Genomic DNA, 17656 nt, shown 5'->3' on the forward strand with positions numbered 1-17656 from the left:
GAGTGTTTGATGGGGGCAGTTTCGAGGGAACTTTACTCTGTATTTAACCCAGTGCAGTTTGATGGAGACAGTGTAGTGGGAGCTTTACTCTGTATATAACCACGTGCTGCCTCCTTCCTGACAGTGTTTAATGGAGACAGTGTTGAGCAAGCTTTACCCCATATCTAACTCTGTGCTGTACCTGTCCTGGGAGTGTTTGGTAGGGGTAGTGTGGAACGAAGTTTACTCTGTACCTAATCCCTTGCTGTACATGCCCTGGGAGTGTTTGATGGGGGCAGTTTCGAGGGAACTTTATTCTGTATTTAACCCAGTGCTGCACATGTCCTGGGAGTGTTTGATGGAGACAGTTTATTTAAAAGCTTTACCCCATATCTAACCCCGTGCTGTACCTGTCCTGGGAGCGTTTGATGAGGACAGTGTAGAGTCAGCTTTAGTCTGTATCTAACCCTGTGCTGTACCTGTCCTGGGGGTGTTTGATGAGGACAGTGTAGAGTCAGCTTTAGTCTGTATGTAACCCCGTGCTGTACCTGTCCTGGGGTGTTTGATGAGGACAGTGTAGAGGGATCTTAACCCCATATCTAACACCATGCTTTATCTGTCCTGGGAGTGTTTGATGAAGACAGTGTAGATGAAGCTTTACCCCATATCTAATCCCCTGCTGTCCCCTTCCTGACAGTGTTTGATGGAGACAGTGTTGAGCAAGCTTTAGCCCATATCTAACCCTGTGCTGTACCTGTCCTGGGAGTGTTTGATGGGGGTAGTGTGGAACAAAGTTTACTTTGTATCGAACCCAGTGCTGTACCTGTCCTGGGAGTGTTTGATAGGGACAGTGTAGAGGAAGTTTTAATCTGTATCTATCCCCGTGTTGTACATGTCCTTGGAATGCCTAATGGAGACAGTGTGGAGGAAGCTTTACCCCATATCTAACCCCGTGCACCTGTCCTGGGTGTGTTTTATAGTGACAATGTGGAGTCAGCTTGACTCTGTACCTAACCCTGTGCTGTACCTGTCCTGGGAGTGCTTGATGGGGACAGTGTAGAGGGAGCTTTACTCTCTATTGAACCTCATGCTGTGCCTGTCCTGGGAGTGTTTAATGGGCGTAGTGTGGAACAAAGTTTACTCTGTATCTAACCCCGTGTTTTACCTGTCCCCGGAATGTTTGATGGGGACAGTGTAGAGCACGCTTTATTCTGTATCTAACCCCTGCGCTATTCCTCTCCTGTGAGTGTTTGGTGGGAAGCGTGTAGAGGGAGCTTAATTTGTATCTAACCGTTTTCTGTACCTGTCCTGGGAATGTTTGATGGGGGCACTGAGGAGGGAGCTTTACTCTCTATCGAACCCCGTGCTGTACCTGCCGTGGTGGTGTTTGATGGGGGCAGTGTGGAATGAAGTTTACTCTGTATCTAATCCCGTGCTGTAAATTTCCTGGGAGTGTCTGATGGAGATAGTATATTTATAAGCTTTAACCCATATCTAACCCCGTGCTGTACATGCCCTGGGAGTGTTTGATGGGGGCAGTTTCGAGGGAACTTTACTCTGTATCTAACCCCGTGCTGTACCTGTCCTGGCAGTGTTTGATGAGGACAGTGTAGAGTCAGCTTTAGTCTGTATCTAACCCCATGCTGTACCTGTCCTGCGGGTGTTTGATGAGGACAATGGAGAGGGATCTTAACCCCATATCTAACACCATGCTGTACCTAGCGTGGGAGTGTTTGATAAAGACAGTGTAAGCAAAGCTTTAGCCCATATCTAATCCCCTGCTGTCCCCTTCCTGACAGTGTTTGATGGAGACAGTGTTGAGCAAGCTTTAGCCCATATCTAACCCCGTGCTGTACCTGTCCTGGGAGTGTTTGGTGGGGGTAGTGTGGAACAAAGTTTACTCTGTATGTAACCCCGTGCTGTACCTGTCCTGGGGGTGTTTGATGAGGTCAGTGGAGATGGATCTTAACCCCATTTCTATCACCATGCTATACCTGTCCTGGGAGTGTTTGATGAAGACAGTGTAGACGAAGCTTTACCCCATATCTAATCCCCTGCTGCCCCCTTCCTGACAGTGTTTGATGAAGACAGTGTTGAGAAAGCTTTACCCCATATCTAAACCCATGCTGTACCTGTCCTGGGAGTGTTTGATAGGGACAGTGTAGAAGAAGCTTTACTCTATCTAACCCAGTGCTGTACCTGTCCTGAGAGTGTTTGATGGGGACATTGTAAAGGAAGCTTTACTGTGCATCTAACCCCGTGCTGTACCTGTCCTGGGATTGTTTGTTGCTGATGGTGCAGAGGAAGCTTTACTCTGTATCTAACTCTGTGCTGTACCTGTCCTGGGAGTGTTTGATATGGACGGTGTAGAGGAAGCTTTACTCTATATCTAACCCCGGGAAGGACATGTTTGATGGGGACAGAGTAGAGCAAGCTTTATTCTGTATCACCATGCTGTTCCTGCCCTGGGAGTATTTGATGGGGAGGGTATTGACGGAGATTTACTTTCTATCTAACCCTTTGCTGTACCTGTCCTGGGAGTGTTTGATGGAGACAGTGTATTGGAAGCTTTACCCCATATCTAATCCCCTGCTGTACCTGCCCTGGGAGTGTTTGATGGAGACAGTGTATTGGAAGCTTTACCCCTTATCTAATCCCCTGCTGTACCTGTCCTGGGAGTGTTTGATGGTGACTGTGTATTGGAAGCTTGACTCTGTATCTAACTTAGTGCTGTACCTGTCCTGGTAACGCTTGATGGGGACAGTGTAGGGGGAAGCTTTGCTCTGTATCTAACCCCATGCTGTACCTGTCCTGGGAGTGTTTGATGGGGACAGTGTAGAGGGAGCTTTACTCTCTATCGAACCCCATGCTGTACCTGTCCTGGGAGTGTTTGATGGGCCTAGTGTGGAACGAAGTTTACTTCGGGGCAGTGTGGAGGGAACTTTACTCTGTATCTAAACCAGTGTTTTACCTGTCCCCGGAATGTTTGACGGGGACAGTGTATAGCAAGCTTTATTCTGTATCTAACCCCGCGCTATTCCTCCCCTGGGAGTGTTTTAGAAGGAACTTTACTTTGTATCTAACCGTTTGCTGTACCTGTCATGAAATTTTGATGGGGGCAGTGAGGAGGGAGCTTTGCTCTGTATCTAATCCTGTGCTATACATGTCCTTGGAGTATTTGATGGGGGCAGTTTCGAGGGAACTTTACTCTGTATCTATCCCCTTGCTATACCTCTCTTGGGAGTGTTTGATGAGCACAGTGGAGAGGGATCTTTACCCCACATCTAACCCCGTGCTGCACCTGTGCTGGGAGTGTTTGATGGAGACAGTGTAGAGCAAGCTTTACCCCATATCTAACCCTGTGCTGCACCTGTCCTGGGAGTGTTTGATGGGGACAGTGTATTGGAAGCTTTACCCCATATCTAATCCCCTGCTGTACCTGCCCTGGGAGTGTTTGATGGGGACAGTGTATTGGAAGCTTTACCCCTTATCTAATCCCCTGCTGTACCTGTCCTGGGAGTGTTTGATATGGACGGTGTAGAGGAAGCTTTACTCTATATCTAACCCCGGGAAGGACCTGTCCTTGGAATGTTTGATGGGGACAGTGTAGAGCAAGCTTTATTCTGTATCTAACACCATGTTGTACCTGTCCTGGGATTGTTTGATGAAGACAGTGTAGACGAGCTTTACCCCGTATCTAATCCCCTGCTGTCCCCTTCCTGACAGTGTTTGATGGAGACAGTGTTGAGCAAGCTTTAGCCCATATCTAACCCAGTGCTGTACATGCCCTGTGAGTGTTTGATGGGGGCAGTTTCGAGGGAACTTTACTCTGTATCTATCCCCTTGCTATACCTCTCCTGGGAGTGTTTGATGAGCACAGTGGAGAGGGATCTTTACCCCACATCTAACCCCGTGCTGCACCTGTGCTGGGAGCGTTTGATGGAGACAGTGTAGAGCAAGCTTTACCCCATATCTAACCCCGTGCTGCACCTGTCCTGGGAGTGTTTGATGGGGACAGTGTATTGGAAGCTTTACCCCATATCTAATCCCCTGCTGTACCTGCCCTGGGAGTATTTGATGGGGACAGTGTATTGGAAGCTTTACCCCTTATCTAATCCCCTGCTGTACCTGTCCTGGGAGTGTTTGATATGGACGGTGTAGAGGAAGCTTTACTCTATATCTAACCCCGGGAAGGACCTGTCCTTGGAATGTTTGATGGGGACAGTGTAGAGCAAGCTTTATTCTGTATCTAACACCATGCTGTTCCTGCCCTGGGAGTGTTTGATGGGGAGCGTATTGACGGAGATTTATTTTGTATCTAACCCTTTCTGTACCTGTCCTGGGAGTGTTTGGTGGAGACAGTGTAGACGAAGCTTTGCCGTATATCTAACCCCGTGCTGCACCTGTCCTGGGAGTGTTTGATGGAGACAGTGTAGAGCAAGCTTTACACTGTATCTAACCCCATGCGGTACATGCCCTGCGAGTGTTTGATGGGGGCAGTTTTGAGAGAAATTTACTCTGTGTTTAACCCTGTGCTGTACCTGTCCTGGGAGTGTTTGATGGAGACAGTGTAGTGGGAGCTTTATTCTGTATCGAACCCAGCGCTGTACTTGTCCTGGGAGTGTTTGATAGGGATGGTGTAGAGGAAGCTTTACTCTGAATCTATCCCTGTGGTGTACTTGTCCTGGGACTGTTTGATGGGGACAGTGTAGAGGAAGCTTTCCCCATATCTAATCCCCTGCTGTACCTGTCCTGGGAGTGCTTGACGGGCACAGTGTAGAGTCAGCTTTAGTCTGTATCTATCCCCGTGCAGTACCTGTCCTGGGAGTTTTTGATGGAGACGGTGCAGAGGAAGCTCTGCTCTATCTAATCCCGTTCTGTAACTGTCCTTGGATTGTTTGATGGAGACTGTGTAGACGAAGCTTTACCTCATATCTAATCCCGTGCTGTACCTGTCTTGGGAGTGTTTGATGGGGACAGTGTCTAGGAAGCTTGACTCCATGTATCACCCAGTGCTGTACCTGTCCTGGGAGTGTTTGATAGGGACGGTGTAGATGAAGCTTTCCTCTGTATCTAACCCCATGTTATACCTGTCCTGGGATCGTTTGATGGGGGCAGTGTCGAGTCAGCTTTATTCTGTGTCTAACCCTTTGCTGTACTTGTCCTGGGCGTGTTTGATGGGCACCATGCAGAGGGAGCTTTACCCCATATATAACCCCGTGCTGTACCTGTCCTGAGATTGTTTGATCGGGACTGTTTAGAGGAAACTTTACTGTGTTTCTACCTGCGTGCTGGACCTGTTCTGCGGGTGTTTGATGGAGACAGTGTAGAGCAAGCTTTACCCCATATCTAACCCTGTATTGTACCTGTCCTGTGAGTGTTTGATGGGGACAGTGTAGAGTCAGCTTTACTCTGTATCTAACCCTGTGCTGTACCTGTCCTGGGAGTGTTTGGTGGAGACGGAACATTGCCCCATATCTAATCCCCCGTTGTATCCTTCCTGAGAGTGTTTGATGGAGACAGTGTAGAGCAAGCTTTACTCTGTTTCAAACCGGGTGTTGTACCTGTCCTGGGAGTGTTTGATGGGGACAGTGTAGAGGGAGCTTTACTGTGTATCTAACACCATGCTGGACGTGTTCTTTGAGTGTGCCGGTGCCCTCCCTGGTCCCCGCACTTGTCTGGTCTTTTATCTCTCTGGCAGCACTGTCTGCCTCTGCCTAAGCAGACTATTGTTAGTTCAACCAGTACAGTACAGGAAGCTGGTGAAGCTGATTGATGTTATTCTCTCTTTAGGTTCTGCAGACCAGCTTTTTTGGAGTGTCTGTCCTCACAGACCTGGTGTGCCTCCTCCCTCAGCCTGGTAAACGTGTGCAGCGACGCTCCCTGAGGATCAGTGCTCTGCAAGACTGGCTTTTTGCAGGCCTTGCCTTTCCCATAGGCTTTGTAAGTGTTCACTGTCAACAAGAATAACACGGTCTGAGGTCGTGGCTCCCAAGGTCAGGTTGGGCTGGGCCCCGCCCCCGGGGTCGAGGTTCAGTCAAATCCTGGTCCCTGGTTGGAGTTGATGAGCTGACCCTTTGTCTTTCTTTTCCAGTTTGTTGTTGTGAGTTTCTGGCTTCTTTATGCCTTTGACCGAGAGCTTGTTTACCCAAAGATTCTCGACCAGATCATCCCTACGTGGATGAATCACGCGATGGTGAGTAGTGTGTGTGTCTGGAGCCTTCTATGTTGGCCTCAGTGCCGCTTCCCCTCCTGGTTTCTTGAAGTCTTTCTATAATTGTTGAAAGTGTTGGGAATTTCTGTGCCTGACCCAACCTATGCCTGGCCTACCTGCCCCCCACCTGGTCAGTCCGCACCCTGCGTTACCCCCAGCCCACACTTCAGAACTGCGCTCCGGCGCCCTGCCCCCCGCCCCGCTCCGGCCCCCCGGCCCTGGCCCCCCGCCCCGGCACCCCATCGTGACCCATTCACACTCTGGTTTTACCCTTCTTTACAGCACTCAGTGGTTTTGGTGCTGCTCACGTTGGAACTGATCCTGGTCCCACATCACTGCCCTAGTCGCAAGGGAGGCATGGCGCTACTCATCACCTTCTGCAGCTCCTATTTACTCTGGTGAGTTACCCTTAGTTGCCAAGTTCAAGCAGGTGCCAACAGGAAAAGGGCAAGGTCCACACTGTCAGTGTTGATCCAGCCAATGGTTATGGGGCAGTGGCTTGGGGGCAGTGAGATACTGTACAATTGACCGCAGTGGCTCAGGTACGGGGACTGGATTCAGGAGGTGTGTTCTGAGGAAATGGTTGTTTTCTCTGTCTCTGCCATGTCTTTATCCCATACCGCTTCCACTGCTCGCTCTGCCCTTTCCCATTATGGTCAAGGGAGAGATGTGGGAACAGAAACAGGTCACGTCTTTATAGTCCTTAAGGTGTTTGAAAATGTTGCAGGTCTGAAGGATTTTTGCTGGTTTCTTGATAATGGTTGGATGTTTCTGGCTTTTACTCTAACTCAGGCTTGCCCAGCCTTTTCACATTGGGGGACACATTTCAATTTTTTTCTCGCTCAAGGGGCTGGTGACCGATTTTGGAAGATAAGATTTGGCAAACATTAAACATGAATTTCAAATAAAAACTGGTATGAAAAAATCAAACTTGCTGAGCAAAAAGTAGCGTCAAATCAGTGGGCAGCCATTGCCGGCCTTAATGGTGTCTTTTAACACCGTATCACCCGCCACATTATTTATGCATTCCCAAGAAACATGCTGTTTCAATGGCGGACAGGTTCTCATTTGCTCGCCACACCATCATCACGCTGGACACCATACTTAAAGTGCAGCTGCGCGCACACCTCTGTGTTTCCAGACCAAGACTGCTGCAAAGAAGACATGGTCCTGAAAGGCAAAAAGACTGCAGCCCCTCAATTTAATGACGTGACCCTTGAGCACCTTTTGGACACAATGGAAGTCCATCGCGATATGCCCTCTCCCGCTGCTCTGGCCACAGGATGGGCAGTAACATCACTAATCCAGCATGGGAGGCAGTGGCAGCAGTGGTCAGCGCCAACGACCCAGTACAGCCGACAGCCACCCAGTGCCAAAAGAATATGATCTCCGTTCTGCTAGGATAAGTCACGCTTCTCATTACCCTTAACTCTTATACTGACAAACCCATCACACATCCACAGGGCCCTCACTCACTGCCTATTCAAGAGACATCACCATTCACTCTCTCACACTTACTGTCATTGTCCTCATCCTGTTCATGGGGCCACTCACCACCCATGCAGGCCAGGCACATTTATCATCTGGTCTAGCAGGTGCATCCTTACATTTTCTCCACCTCTATCCATGCAGGACAAGCTGGCACACAACAAGAGGGAGAGGTCGCAGACTGGTGGAGGAACGCCTGAACTCAAGGCCCTCACAGACTTTGAAAACAGAGCCATCCAGCTGGCTGGCGATGACTGGGACCATTCCTGTGCTGACGGTGGGGTTGGCGCTGCTCTACTAAGTGAAAATCCAACAGTGCAACAACCATCAGACAACCATGCTGTGAGTGATGTGTCCTGTTTCACAGGCCAATGTCATGCACTAATTATCTCTCCTTGCTTCCGCAGGCACATCTGGGAAACAGCTGATGGAGCCCACAACCCAGGGCCTCCAATCAAGCCCCGAAGAAACCTCTGAAGAGGAATCTGAAGGCACCTTCATTGAAGCCCTGTCACAGCGCTCACCCACACCCTCCACCAGCACAGAGACACACACCTCGGTGGGACTTAGCTTTAGAGTAGCCTCGGGGTCGCAATCTGGTGAGTACCTCGCACTGTCCGATCCACAACAGGCGGAGGCAGGGACCTCCCAGTCCCCAGCACTCGGAGGACTGCTGGAGGCCAGAACATTGCTGAGTCCGAGTCAGATGACGAGTCTCTGGACTCGGTCATGTCACAGTTGCTGGAGCTGCAAAGACAAGCTCGGGAACATCAGGAAGGGATGTCCGCTGCACTCCTCAGATTGCAAGGCAATATGGAGGAGTCTGTCCGTCTTCAGGCTGAGGTGATAGCGCCGGCATTGCAATGCACCGAGGTCAACACTGGCAGGATGACTGCCGCCATGGAGACCTTGGTCCAGGACTTCAATCCTGCACTGCTGCATGGGCTGAACTCCATCGCTGACGCTGTGGTTGGCCTCCAACAGTATCTTTGTGAGAGGGGTGCTAGGCAGCTTGATCTCACTCCAGCTACCCCTTCTCCTCAAGGAGTCAGCCAGAGGCCCTCAGGCACCCATAGGGAGGAGGATCAGCAGGTGCACGCTCCGGGGCCATCCATCCAGGTGACTCTGAGTGTGTCTGGACCACCCAACTCCCCTCTTCCTGTGACCTCAGCAGCTCCAGCTCCACAGGCCGAGGAGGGTGCCACTGCCACACAGCAGGACCCCGAATGCAGGCCGGGGCCCTCCAAGTCTTGGCCCTCCAGAGGACGCCCACCAAAGTCACCACAGACAGGGTGTCACAGTCAGCAGGCTGCTTCCACCTCCACTGTGGATGTCCGGGAAGCACCAAGACGCAGCGGCAGGGTTAGGAAGGTTAAAAAGATGCAGTTGCATGGCCTGGGCACGGAATTTAATCATTTGTACAATACTGCTCACTATTGTCAATAAACTCCCTGCCTATGGCTCCTTGTTCTGATGAGCAGTGTTTGTGTCACTCAGATGTGAAACCTTTCTGCACAAGATAAAGGCAGATGTCTCAGTCCAGGGCCTCTTCCCTGTGCTCTCTACAGCCTTCAGACCACAGTGATGGTCCAGCCTTACACTCCCTGGAAACATTACTCATGCCTGCACCTCGGCGGTGCTGGTCATTGCTGCCAGAATGTAGTGGGCAGGTGCCACAGAATTCTCTCATTCTCTCTGTGTGCTCTCAGCACCTTTAAGATGGGGCTGGCCCCCATCACACCAGCATCTGGGACCAGTGCTCCTAAAGGAGTCAGGTGCTAAAGGCTGAAAAAGGATCAGATGCATTTAAAGTTTCACAGCTGCGTTCGTATGATATGACCCTGATCACAGAGCTGGGCCTCCAAAAGGCATTCTAGTGACAAGTCACTGAACTCTTCCTGGCTTTCAGGGCCGTGTCTTTCCTGGAGCAGTCCTGGGCTGCAAGCATGGAGAACTGTGTGGAAAGCTGCAGTTTAAATATGGCAGCTGGAGCAAGGAAATGGTGTGGTAATGGTGTGGTGGGCAATTCAGAGGCTGCCCGCCAGTGAGACGATTGCCCTCGGCCAGACAGGAATCAGATATTCTCAGAGGCTGTGAGGATCTATGGAGTGTCCTCTCTGCATGCAGCATCATCCTCCACAAATCTAGCAATTATGAGGGCCTCCCAAGTGTGCCTGACTTGTCTGGCCAGTACGATGGGCTGATCACCATCATTGTTGCCTTCGGCCTCCTCAGTCTCATTCCTGTGTACGTCCTCATCGGAGGAGACGTGCAGCTCCTCCATCTACTCCTCAGCCAGTTCCTCCACCCATTGCAGCGCCAGGTTGTGAAGGGCGCAGCAGGTGATGATGATGCATGACATCATCTGCGGACTGTATTGCAGGGCTCCACCAGACTGGTCAAGACACCAGAACCTCATTTTCAGCATCCTGATGGTCTGCTCCGCCACGGTGCGAGTTGCAGCGTGAGCCTGGTTATACCTTCGCTCTGCTGCAGTCTGAGGCCCTGCACAGGTGTCATCAGCCACATCCTCTGTGGGGAGCCCTTGTCCCCGAGGAACCATCCCTGCAGCCCTTGTGGACCCTGAAAAACGTTAGGGATCTGTGACTGACTGAGAATGGAGGAGTCGTGTACACTCATTGGGAACTGAGCGCAGAGCTGCAGGTTGCGTTTGTGGTGGTTGCACACCAGTTGCACATTTAGTGAGCGGAAGCCCTTGCGGCTGACATAATTGACCGCTTGTTGCGACAGAGACCTGAGCGCCGTGTGAGATGGCCATGTGCAAATCCAATTGCTCTTGCATCCTGGCTCTCCTGGTTCTGGGTGAAATGCACAAAGTTGTGTGCCCTCATGAAGATGGCTGACCTCATGCATTTGTGGTGGAGGCTTGTGAAATCTCACAGAGGTCACCTGTGGAGCCCTGAAAGGAGTCACTGGCGTAAAAAAAAAATGATCACCACGGTCACTTTCACAGCTACGGGCAGTGGATGCCCTCCACGTCCCCACTGCATCAAATCCTGCAACAGTTGGCAGATGTGACCGACCAGTTCCCTTGACATGCGCAGTGTTCGGTGACCATGGTTCTCGGTCATCTGTGGCCCCTCTCCCTCCGCGCCCGTGCTCTCTGCCCGCGTCCCTGCCTCCCTCCCGCCCCCTTCCTTAGATGAGGCTGTCCCTGGTCAGGATCAATGGAGACTGTTGGAGTCAAGCCTGAACACGACAAGCTTACCACATGGCTTTATGTAGTGTGCTGAGAGATTGTTCTATCATGTAATTGTCCATTACTGATGATGTATTTGATATTAATGCTTTTAGACTACATATCCCCCACATCTCTAACTCTGTTCAATATGATATATACGTGATCCTGCATCTCCCCACCAAAGTCTTTGCCTCCATCTCTGGCCCACTGTGGTGGTTTCACCAGTTTTACTGGCTTTGTTTTCAGCTCTCAGAGTATGTTTCATCAGAATATCTAGTTCTCCATGTTCTCTCTTGAACTCAGATTAGTATGTGAATCATCAGAGATTGCCAACTCTCTGGTCAGGTCGTCTTCCTGTTCCTCTGGGCAACTGGTCTGTTCCATTGGTCTTTTTCTTGTAGATGCAGGTCTGCTTCTGTTTCTTTTCACTGTTCCATTTTCAGTCTCTACAAGATAAGATTATAGATGTAGTGTTTTTTCTAAAACCTGGCCTTCGCGATCCTGGTCACAAATCTATACTGATTCCCCTGATAAGGCATGTATTCTACAGTGCTGAGTATAGTTGCTGGTTTGATTTGCACGATACTCATCCTCCTTCACCCTTACACTCTCCATATCTGTTGCTTTGAGGCATGGCATAATTGTGTGTGGAAGAACAGGAAGTTGAGTCCACAATTGCCTACCCATTAAAAGTTTGGATGGAGTCAGATCATTCTGGAGCGGTTTAGAATGGTGGCTCAACAGTACCAAGTTAATATTGTAATTTTTCTTCAACAAAGTCTTTACTGTCCTTGCTCCTCTTTTGGCCTCCCCATTAGCTTGCAGGTATCTGTGTGAACTAGTCGTGTGGTCAAATCCATAGCCTTCTGTGAGCTGCTTAAAACATTTGTTGGCAAATGGCGGCTATGGAAATCAGGAATGCCGTGTATGGCAAAACTGCTTTCAAGATGGAACCATGACGATGTTTAACCTCAATCCATCTGGAATAATAGTCAACAACAATGAGTAATGTTTTTCCTTTGATCTTGAAAAGACCCCTTCCAAGACGTTCCTACAGTCTGGATGGGAATGAGGATACCATCACTTATTCCCTTTGTTCCTGGTGACAGAATGCACAAGTGATAAAGGTTGAAATCATTTCCTCCTAATGATTTTGACATCCCTGGCCCACCATACAGAATTTCACGCTCTGGCATGACGCCTTGTAATATCTAGGTACCCTGGTGTAACCTCTGAAGGATCTCGCATCTGAGGACACTAAGCATGACCAATCTCTCATCATAAATCAGCAAGTCATCCCCAACACTGAAGTATTGCTTCAGGATGAGATTATCTGGAACATAGACTGGCCATCCTTAGATGCAGCATTCCCAATTTGAGCATGTTCTTCAGCTTTTGGTGCCTTTTGAATCTTGTTTATCCTCTGTTGTTGCCGGTAGAAATTTTATGGCCAATGAAGAAAAGGACTTGCCATCTTTGAAATTGCTGTCCTGTTCAGGCTTTTTGACAGGATTGTGTGACAGTGCATCTGTTGCTGTTTGTTTTTCTCGTTAGTGAGGTTTGTCCACCTGTTTCTTGCTTGATGCAAGCTGTCCTTCCATGTGATGAGCTTGTGGTCCCTTCACCTGCATGTCTTGGGGAATCTGCCTGGTTTTCTCAAGGTTTTCACGTGGATCGATTGGACTCTGGTGCTCTCACCTCACAGCACTTGTTTCAGTCTTCTCAATAAGTATTTTGAAATTCTGCCCTGAATTCTTTCCATTTTTTTCTTGGCTTCCGAATTTGTCTACATTATGATGAGTTGTTGATCTGTGCAAGCTTTTCAGCTTAACAGCGAACACGCTGGATTTTGGATCACATAAAGGTTTCTGTGATTTCCCTTTGTACTGAAGTTTAGCAGTCAAATGTCTGTTGATTGGGCCATCAGCAGCAGCAGCAGAACTGTACTCAAACACAGTCTGTAACCTTATGGCCTGGCATATCTCCCATTCTACCATAACCATCAAGCCAGCGGATCAACCCTGGTTCAATAAAGAGTGCAGGAGGGCATGCCAGGAGCAGCACCAGGCATACCTAAAAATGAGGTGTCAACCTGGTGAGCCCCGACACAGGACTACTTGCGTGCCAAACAGCATAAGCAGCAAGTGATGGACAAAGCTCAGCAATTCCACTACCAACGGATCAGATCTAAGCTCTGCAGTTCTGCCACACCCAGTCTTGGTGGTGGACAATTAAACAACTCACTAGAGGGGAAGGCTCCACAAAAATCCCCATCCTCAATGATGGAGGAGCCCAGCACAGCAGTGCAAAAGATAAGGCTGAAGAATTTGCAACAATCTTCAGCCAGAAGTGCTGAGTGGATGATCCATCTCGGCCTCCTCCAGAGGCCCCCAGCATCACAGATGCCAGTCTTCAGCCAATTCGATTCACTCCATGTGATAGCAAGAAACGGCTGAAGGCGCTGGATGCTGCAAAGACTATGGGCCCTGACAATATTGTGGCAATAGTACTGAAGGCATGTGCTCCAGAACTTGCTGCACCCCATGCCAAGCTGTTCCAGTACAGCTACAACACTGTCATCTACCCAGCTATGTGGAAAATTGCCCAGGTATGTTCTGTGCACAAAAAGCAGGACGAATCCAACCCAGCCAATTACCACCCCATTAGTCTACTCTCGCTCAACAGTGCTGTCAAGCAGCACTTTCTTAGCAATAACCTGCTCACTGATGCCCAATTTGGTTTCCACCAGGGCCACTCAGCTCCTGACCACATTACAGCCTTGGTTCAAACATGGACAAAAGAGCTGAACTACCGAGGTGAGGGGAGAGTGACTGGCCTTAACATCAAGTTCACATTTGACCGAGTGTGGCATCAAGGAGCCCACAGCAAAACTGGAGTCAATGGGAATCAGGGGGAAAAGTCTCCCCTGGTTGGAGTCATACCCAACACAAAGTAAGATGGTTGTGGCTGTTGGAGGTCAGTTATCTCAGTTCCATGACATCACTGCAGGAGTTCGTCAGGGCAGTGTCCTAGGCCCATCTTCAGCTGCTTCAGCAATGACCTTCATTCCATCATAAAGTCAGAAGTGGGGATGTTCGCTGATGATTGAACTATGTTCAACAACATTTGCAACTCCTCAGATACTGAAGCAGCCCATGTCCAAATGCAGCAAGACCTGGACAACATCCAGGCTTGGGCTAACAAGTGGCAAGTAACATCCATGCCACACAAGTGTCAGGCAATGACCATCTCCAACAGGAGAGAAACCAGCCTTCGCTCCTTGATGTTCAATGGCATTGCCATCACTGAATCCCCCACTATCAACACCCTGGGGGTTACTATTGACCAGAAACTGAACTGGACTAGCTGTATAAATACTGTGACTACAAGAGCAGATCAAAGGCTAGGAATCCTGTGGCGAGTAACTCACCTGCTGACTCCCCAAAGCCTGTCCACAATCTACAAGGCACAAGTCAGGAGTGCGATGGAATACTTCTTGCTTGCCCGGATGAGTGCAGCTCCCACAGACACCGTCCAGGGCAAAGCAGTCCGCTTGATTGGCACCACATCCACAAACATTCACTCCCTCCACCACCGATGCACAGTAGCAGCAGTGTGTACCATCTACAAGATGCACTGCAGGAATTTACCAAGGCTTCTTAGATGGCACCTTCCAAACCCACGACCATTACCACCTAGAAGGACAAGGGTACAGATAGATGGAACACCACCACCTGGAAGTTCCCCTCCAATTTACTCACCATCCTGACTTGGAACTATATCACCATTCCTTCACTGTGGCTTGGTCAAAATCCTGGAACTCCCTTCCTAACAGCACTGTGGGTGTACTTACACCACATGGACTGCAGGGGTTCAAGAAGGCAGCTCACCACCACCTTCTCAAAGGCAAATAGGGATGGGTAATAAATGTTGGTCCAGCCAGCCAAGCCCACATCCTGTGAATAAATAAAAAAAAATGTCTCCTGGACCATCAAGTCATATGATTGATGGCTAGAGGAAGCCTTGCTTTAGCCACTGTCCTGTGTCTGAAAGAACTGAAATTCCTGCTCCGGTGTCTAATTTGAAGTTTGTTCAATGTTTGTTGACAATAATGTCCATGTTCCCATTGGATCCTGTAATTTCTCCCAAGAATGGCACTTCATTGTCTTTTGCATTTTCCTTGAATTCTGTGTTTTCATTGGTTTATCTTTAAATGTCAGTATTAGGAGCTTTTTGCTGCAGCATACAGATTTAAACTGTCCTCCCCTCTTTCAAGAATGGCACTCTGCATTTTTGGCGAGACTCTGCACCAGTGCAGCTTTTCCCGCACCGCAAGAACACTGAGCAATGGCGGCTGCTGTGCTTTTTTCGCACATTCCCTGTTTTGGATTAGGTGCACTGCTACTTGTGTGCCCTACAATCTGCACCATGTCAGTTGTATTTCTCCACAAAATCTCCTTGTTGTCTCAAACAAATAAACAATTTTGCTTTCTCGTTTCTGCCTACCTTGTTAACTGCCTTTGGCGTTGTTAAACCCTCTCTGGACTGTAGAAATTCTGATAAAGTCTCCTCTAACACTCTTAGAACAATAAAATGCTGAGTTAATTTGTCTTTCATGACTCCATGTTCACAATTCTTTGCTAGTTGATATAAATCATTAATGAAAGAATCTACGCTTTCTACCAGTCTTTGGGCACACCTATTAAACTTCACTGTTCTGTGACTGTGTTTCTTCTAAGGCTGAAATATGTACCAAAAGCTTTTACAACATCTTCGTATATCACCGTTTCTTTGTTTATGCTTTGTTTGATCATTACGTCATCTGCACTACTGCCAATGGCGCAGAGAAGGGTACTGACCTGTTCGTTGCTAAGCTTCTCTGCTAATCATGAAGCGGTTCTATATCTGGTAAACCAACAATGTCAGTTTTGCCACTTCTTGGCTTGATCTGGGCTTTCCACACGTTAAAGCATTCTGGTAAGGGTAAGATTTTCTCCATGGCTTTTCTTCACTCTAGCCTTTGGTTGAGTTCTTTTGATGTTTTTCTAATGCTGTCCATCTGTTGCAGTCATTTCTCTCACTGCCTCTTCCAGTTACTGGGCTCTTTACTCTTTTTTCTGTTATCTTTTCTGCTGTCACCATCTGTTACCATCGTTGTGGGTCTTAGCTTAGATTGTCCCTGGTCAGGATCAACAGAGTCTGCTGGAGGCAAAATATTGGTAAACTTTAGCTTTCATTAAATATTCTTCTAACTATGTACAGTACAAGGCTAAGTATGAAGCTTCACACAGAACTATCTCTCTGTTATGGCACAGCGGTTGGTAAATGCTGTGCTGCTCAAATCCCAGAGGGAAACTTTAAACAGCTGCCACAACTGTTAGCAATTTGTCCTTTATTTCAAGATGCATGCCTTGAATTCAGTAGTAATGAGCACGTGATGACCGAGAGGTTTTGTTTACACAATTAAATTAAACATTTATTAATAGAAGACAACATTTTAAGCACATACCTAGGTCTATGAATTACTGCTATAATAACTCCAAAATCTCCTAATTAATCTCGCTCCCAGTTACACCTCCATTAAGTAAAACAACATAGTAACAGTAAACCAACATAGATTTCAACAGACCCAGGCAAAGCATGTAATACCCTGGACAGTGATAATCAAAGTGAGTTCTCTTAGCTTCAGTTCCTGTAGACATCAGCTCGATACATGGAGGTTGGTGGCTTTTCACGCTTGTTAGATCTTATGTCTTCTCCTTACACATAACCTCATCTCCTTTTTATACAGGTTTCTCTCCTTTTAATGTAAGTTCCATTGTCCCATTGTCTTTGCAACGGTACTTTTCCTATTAAATTAATTTTCCATCGTACCCATATTATGAGTAATAGTTGAGAAAAATAAGAACTCTATTTGGTTTAGTCTCTTGTCTAGATGTAATACATTACCATTTCTTTGAAATTCATGAGTCTGATTTATCTAAAATCTTCCTCATACCTCTCATTCTAAAACTTCAGCCATGTTTACATATTTAGCATTTCAAACCTAGCTTCTCTTTTGATAACTGAAAAGCTCCAGACTAGCTGTCTGCAATTCAATTAAAGCGCGCACACTGACACACACACACACACACTGACACACACACACACACACACTGACACACACACACTGACACACACACACACACACACTCTCTCACATACATACACTCTCTCACACACACACCCCCTCTCAACACACGCACACTCTCTCACACATGCACACTGACACACACACACACACTCTCTCACACACATACACTCTCACACACACACGCACACTCTCTCACACACGCACACTCTCTCACACACGCACACTCTCACACACGCACACTCTCTCACACGCACACTCTCTCACACACGCACTCTCACACACACACACACACAGACACACACACAGACACACACACTCTGACACACACACACACACTCTGACACACACACACACACTCTGACACACACACACACACAGACACACACACACACACACACACACACACACCCTGACATACAGAGAAACTAATCCAAACCCCACTATTAGCCTACCGTTGCAATAAATCACAATATTATGGATTTTTTTATTTTCATGACACACTCAGCATACTATGTTGGCATGTGACCATACATCACTGATGTAGACTGTATGTTTACATATTTAAGATTTATCTTGTGCCCCTAACATGAGGTTATACACAGTGAGGACAGTAAAAGCGATAATACTCTCCACATAAACC

General features: G+C 48.1%; 1 protein-coding gene across 1 annotated transcript in view; it reads left to right on the plus strand.

The window, feature by feature from the left end:
- The window catches only part of LOC121287479 (androgen-induced gene 1 protein-like), a 30571-nt gene that overhangs the window by 1228 nt on the left and 11687 nt on the right, over positions 1–17656 (plus strand). The window contains exons 2-4 of the mRNA XM_041205404.1: positions 5773–5922; positions 6074–6175; positions 6476–6591. Coding sequence (XP_041061338.1) covers positions 5773–5922; positions 6074–6175; positions 6476–6591 — 368 coding nt within the window. The remainder of the gene's footprint in view (positions 1–5772; positions 5923–6073; positions 6176–6475; positions 6592–17656) is intronic.

Source organism: Carcharodon carcharias, chromosome 14, assembly GCF_017639515.1.
Source record: "Carcharodon carcharias isolate sCarCar2 chromosome 14, sCarCar2.pri, whole genome shotgun sequence".
NCBI classification, from domain to species: Eukaryota; Metazoa; Chordata; class Chondrichthyes; order Lamniformes; family Lamnidae; genus Carcharodon; species Carcharodon carcharias.